The sequence below is a fragment of the Mesitornis unicolor genome, unplaced genomic scaffold (assembly GCF_000695765.1).
Source record: "Mesitornis unicolor isolate BGI_N332 unplaced genomic scaffold, ASM69576v1 scaffold26911, whole genome shotgun sequence".
NCBI lineage: Eukaryota > Metazoa > Chordata > Aves > Mesitornithiformes > Mesitornithidae > Mesitornis > Mesitornis unicolor.
The window spans coordinates 29,005-35,004 of record NW_010162166.1 but is presented as its reverse complement, the minus strand read 5'-3'; the positions used below and the strand labels follow the sequence as shown (position 1 = coordinate 35,004).

Genomic DNA, 6,000 nt, shown 5'->3' with positions numbered 1-6,000 from the left:
GTGTTACTTTGCACTCTACTGCTGGTAAAATCTATATTTTTAAACAGACTAGTACTAGTTATCTCAGGAGAACTTCTACCTGAAAGCCAATGTGGGTTCAGAGTCAACAGGAGTACCATAGACATGGTATTTGTTCTCAGGCAACTCCAAGAGAAATTTAGGGAACAGAACAAAGGACTCTATGTAACTTTCGTTACCTCACCAAAGCTTTTGACACTGTGAGCAGAAAAGGCCTGTGGCAGATCTTGGAATTGTTAGGATGTCCTCCTAAGTTCCTCAAAATTATTATCCTGTTACATGAGGATCAGCGCGGCCAAGTCAGATATGGCGATGCACTCTCTGAGCCCTTCCCAATAACCAATGGTGTGAAACAAGGTTGTGTTCTCACACCAACTCTATTCACAATCTTCTTCAGCATGATGTTCCAAAGGGCCATGGCAGATCTCGATGAAGATAACGGCATTTACATCTGATATCATACCGATGGGAGCCTATTCAACCTAAGGCGACTGAAGGCCCACACTAAGCCCCTTAATCACTTTGTCCACGAGCTGCTTTTTGCTGACGATGCTGCCCTCGTTGCTCATACAGAAGCAGCTCTGCAGCGCTTAACATCCTGCTTTGCAGAGGCTGTGGAGCTTTTTGGGCTGGAAGTCAGCTTGAAGAAGACAGAAGTTCTTTACCAACCTGCACCTCAGGAAGTCTTCCATCATCCCCACATCACCATAGACAAATCAGAGCTAAGTCAGTCCAGCAGTTCAACTATCTAGGAAGTATCATTTCTTCAGATGGTAAGATTGACAAAGAGACAACAGGTTAGCAAAGGCATATAGAGCTTTCAGAAAACTCCATAAAAGAGTCTGGTGCAATAAACACCTGAAGAAAAGTACAAAGATTAGTGTCTACAGAGCCACTGTACTGTCTACTCTTTTATCTGAATCATGGGTCATCTACCACTACCACCTGCGACTCCTCGAACGCTTCCATCAGCGCTGCCTCTGTACAATCCTAAACATCCACTGGACTGACTACGTGACTAATGTCACTGTCCTTGAACAGGCAGTGGTCACCTGTATTGAGGCCATGCTGCTGAGGACGCAGTTGTGCTGGGCAGGGCACGTCTCCAGGATGGAGGATCACCGTCTCCCTAAGATTGTACTCTATGGTGAACTCGTCACCGGCTGCCATAGCAGAGGAGCCCCAAAGAGGAGATACAAGGACTGCCTGAAACAATACCTCAGTTTTGGCCATATTGACTACCATCAGTGGTCCACTCTAGCCTCCAATCGGGACACAGGGAGACACACCATTCATGACACTGCTGTCTCCTTTGAGAACGCACGTAGAATCAGTCTCGAGGAGAAAAGATAACGCAGAAAGAACTGTGCCTTGTCAATACCACCTAAGGAGACTTTCCACTGTGCCTTTTGCAACCAGACTTGCCTATCCCGCATTGGTTTTTTTAGTCATCAGCACGCTTGCAGCAAGCGTGGGTAGTGTCCTTCCCTTATCTTCATTCATGAAGCCTAACCATAATGATGAGATGTATTTTCTCATTTCATTTTCGGAAAAACATTATTCCTTGTAAAATCAACTGCTGGCATTCTAATGAAAGCAAGTTTTTCCTTTGAGACTTATTGGTAAGACCTACTTTTCTATAGCTGATGACTAATGAACTGTGAAGCACAGTAAGATACGGAACATTTTCTCAACCCCAATTCATGGCATTTTATAACAATTCATGACATTATTTCTGGCAAAGTGTAAGAAGAAATCGCGCAGATGCTTCAGTAACCAAATGTAAAACAGCAGCATGAAGGCTAATTTTTGTTTCTAGAAACCTTTTAGTAACTCTTGAACAAAGTCTTTGGTTATGTTAAGTATTGAAAAATACAGATGATAAAATCTGATGAACGTTGATGATGAAATTTGAATGATGAAAATTTGATGCCTTAATTTAAGTGTCACTAACCTAGTTCTCCATTTTCGAGTACTTCAAAAGCAGCCCAAATATCATCTTTGTTGTGAATAATGTTTTTGATTCCTAAAACATCATTAGTTAATTCTTCTGCTTCCATCAAAGGTGATACCTGTAAAATAAATTGAGTCAGTATATAATACCTTACAATTACTGATTTCTGATTTTTTTTTCAAAATATTCCAACCTGTAATTGACTATTAACAAAAAAAAACCAAACCAAAACAAACCAAAACAAAAAATAGCAAGCAGATATAATGAGTTGGAAACCCATAAACTATTTGTCAGAGTCCAGCATGCTTTCCTCATTTTATTCCATTAAATCAAAATTATAATTTTTAGGTGACTGATACCTCTAAATTCCTTTTCTCTACCCTTGAAAAATTAGGAAAAAAATTCTTATTCCCATTTTTATTCCTATCAAAAAAACATGTCTTCTGTGCATGCTTAGATGTGTGTATCTATGTATATCACACACCACATATGCACAAACATAAGTGTTTGAATGTCATATGCTGAACAGAACAAAAAGGAAATGGAAACAGAGAGGTACAACGTTATTAAAAAAAAACCAAACCAAACAAACAAAGCCGTTACCCTAATTTTTCTGCTTCCTTCTTAATCACATCTGTCCTTTGTCATTATGGAAATTACTTTCTTTTTTTCTTCAGCACCCAAACAATTGTGCACTACTACATAGAGACAAGTGTGTTTACAATATGCTATCAGACATAAGGCTGAAAAATCTCAATTACAGTAAGTAACAAGCTTTGGTTTCTTAGCACTCAAGTAAAGCAGAAAGCTTTAGATACCGGCAAAAAAAAAAAAAAAAGGAATAAGGTCATTTAAATTGCCTTGTACTATTTAATGAAAACAGCGTTCACTGTGTACTTGTTAATGTTCTTGTGTGTTGCACCCATAGATCTGCAATAATAGATAAGACTGTATACTGTGGTAAAACTAAAGGAGGACATCTCCCCTTTAAGATTGTATCATAACACTCTCATTAAAAATGCTTAATCAGTCTTTACAAAATTTAGGCAACAGTAAATTTTAAAGGAAATTATTTAAAAGAATAATGACAGATATAAATTCATACTTTCATTATGTAATTATATAAAAACATGTATGAAAACAAATTTGGTACACTACATGAAAAAGCACTTATCAAAACCACTGTATCACTTTTATACACTAACCCTGATTATAATACTACAGTCTGGCTCCTTTCTTTCCACATAAACTTCAATAAGCAAATCTCCAGCCTGGGAAACCTAAAACAAAAAAGTTTAAAAAAAATTAGACTGTCTTAAAAATATTTTAAACATCCTTTTAAATAGGAAAAGTACAATTATTATCTAGTAGATGAACTAGAACCTACTGAACTCAAACTTTTTTCCCTCACCCATTTATCGACAAAAATAGTCCAAATGTTGATTCTAATGGGAAAAACATGGGAAATTATGTTCACTTTTATTAGACCAGTATAAGGAAAACAAAACCTATTCACAGATTCAGAGGGAAAATCCAAACCCTGAGTAAATCTAACTGAATCATGTAAAAAAAATTAACACATTTTACAAATATATCTTAAAGAGCAGGAATATCAAGGGAGACATGAAATAAGTGGAAATTTTAAATTTATATTTAAGACTGTAAATTCTAAGACATGTATGTACCTTAGTATCTTAAACTGTCAGAACCATAACTCTGATTTAGAGGCTAGCCATGTTCACTTCAGAGCCCAACCAGATTAACAGAATTTAAAAGTATGAAAAGTGACAGGACAGGAACCTCAAACTAAAATAAGTTAATTAAAAATGAGAGTATAAATTACAAATAAGAGAGTATTTTAGTCATATAGCTATATGTATATAGCCAGATAATAAAAATTCATTACTGTGAAGACTACATTTATGATTAATAATCACAAAGGTCCCTTCCAACCCAAAACATTTTATGATTCTATATTGAAAAAACAGGAATCAAAACAAATGCTCTTGGTATCAATCTCTGTTAAATATAGATCTTCAAATCTGTTAGAGAGATATCTAAACTTTATGTACAATGGTAACATGGATTAGATGATAAAGCAAATGCATTACATAGCATATAATAGTTTAATACACTCAATACCAACAAACACATTTAAAAATGTCGAAATATGAAACTTTAAAAGAAATTGGAAAGTCAGTAAATCCAACATTTTATGATAAACGAAAAATGCGCCACCCACCTGGAGATAATACTACTGTAGTAACCCATACACTCAAATGTATTAAGTATCTGCATCACTGATTTTCCCACAACTATGTGTATGTTTTTTTGCAATAATGTCAGACTATCAGATATTAAATGGAAAGGATTCTTACACACAATTCTTAATTGGAGTTGCTTGAGGCCTAGGCTGCCAATCACCTACGCTGTTACATCAGTTTTAACAGTAACTGAAAGCCCATCCAAAAAAGTTCCCAAAGAGCTACCTCTCCCTGCATGAAGTCCAATCTCCATGCTAAATTATCTGCATATGCAAGTCTTCCATATGCACTGTCTTGCAAGCTGCTTACAGGCTGAATGATGGTAGCTACTGACAGAGGAAGTAAAGCAGCTGAAAAAGAATGTTTCAGCATTCCTCTTTCTTTCACTGAAATAATAAGAAGATATCAAGTTAAAGCTACACCATTCCAACTAACCACTGCTTTTATTCTGAAAACATTCATCCTATGTCAGGTCTGTACTGGCAAATACAGCTCATGACAAGTGGCTGGGATCTGGCTATTCTTTATAAGTGTTAATGAAAGCATTAAATGCTAAGTTGGTCTTAACAGCAGTTTAAAAGAACGTTATATGGCCAAGCCTGATAAAACAAACTGTAGGCATTCATATAGTCTAGTCTTCTGAAATTATGAGTAATATGCACATTATACTCATGAGAGAAGTTAGAAATGTAAAACACAATAGAAGAAGCTTAATCTTTTTAAAAAATGCTTATTGTTAGTCCAAGTCTGGCTCTAATGTATTCCCCTAGAAAGACCTACTGACAATACCATGTATAGTTAACAATCATGTAACCATCTAGAAGCTTCTCTAATCAGGGGGCTTCAGGCAGTAAATACTTTGAAATAATAGCAAGTGCATCATCTTTGATCAAAATCATTCCCTTCCACACTGAAGTGGTCCCACATATGATATATCCATGCATTTCACATGTTATGTGTACAAGGAGTTTCAGGAAAATGTATTTTTAAATTGAAACACTAGTTACATTAATAATGTCTACTACAGAAAAAAAACTGGCAACTGGCAAAAAACATTCCAAAGCTTAATTCAGAGGAGAAAAATGTTCATAGTCACAATCAAATTGCCACAAATGACAGTCAGGCTCTTGCAGACTTCATCCCTCAGTTTTATATTCAATATATACTGACATAACAGAGAGAATGCAGTTCCTATTCTTAAAAGCAGTTCAAACTTCAATTTATCAACCATTAAAAGGTAGAAGGTTTGTTCCAATGTCCATTGCTTGTATAGAAAGCTAAAAAGGAAAACACCATTATCTCTGGGCAAACGCTTTTAAACAACTAAGGTTTCCTGAGTTCATATTTGCTATCCTGACTTCTGGTGGCTCCTTTTCCAGGAAATGCCAGAGAGTAAAGATATTCATGATTTGATAAGGTCCAAAAACATTTTCTAACTCAAACTCAGCATTTCATGATGACTTCAGATACAATATTGACAGAGATTAATCAATGAAATCCAGCAGCTCAGTTACTATTTTCTTCATAACAGGTTGTAGAAACATGTACAGAATAATAAGAATTCATACTTTCCAAGTAGGAATCTGGAATCAGTTCAAATACACCATTTTAAAGTGTCCCAGTGACCAAGTCTGGTTCTAGGAATTTTGCATTACTTATTTTCTTTACAGGGAGAAGAACACAAACTACAGCTTTAAGTTGACATCATTGTCCTGTTTAGGAAACAGGAAAATCAATCATTCTGTATACAAATGTACAAACAAA

General features: G+C 35.8%; 1 protein-coding gene across 1 annotated transcript in view; it reads right to left on the bottom strand.

Moving 5' to 3' along the window:
* Positions 1 to 1,972: 1,972 nt before the first annotated feature.
* The window catches only part of ARAP2 (ArfGAP with RhoGAP domain, ankyrin repeat and PH domain 2), a gene marked incomplete at both ends in the record, with an annotated part of 32,012 nt that continues 27,984 nt past the window's right edge, over positions 1,973 to 6,000 (bottom strand). The window contains 2 exons of the mRNA XM_010193548.1: positions 1,973 to 2,090; positions 3,178 to 3,252. Coding sequence (XP_010191850.1) covers positions 1,973 to 2,090; positions 3,178 to 3,252 — 193 coding nt within the window. The remainder of the gene's footprint in view (positions 2,091 to 3,177; positions 3,253 to 6,000) is intronic.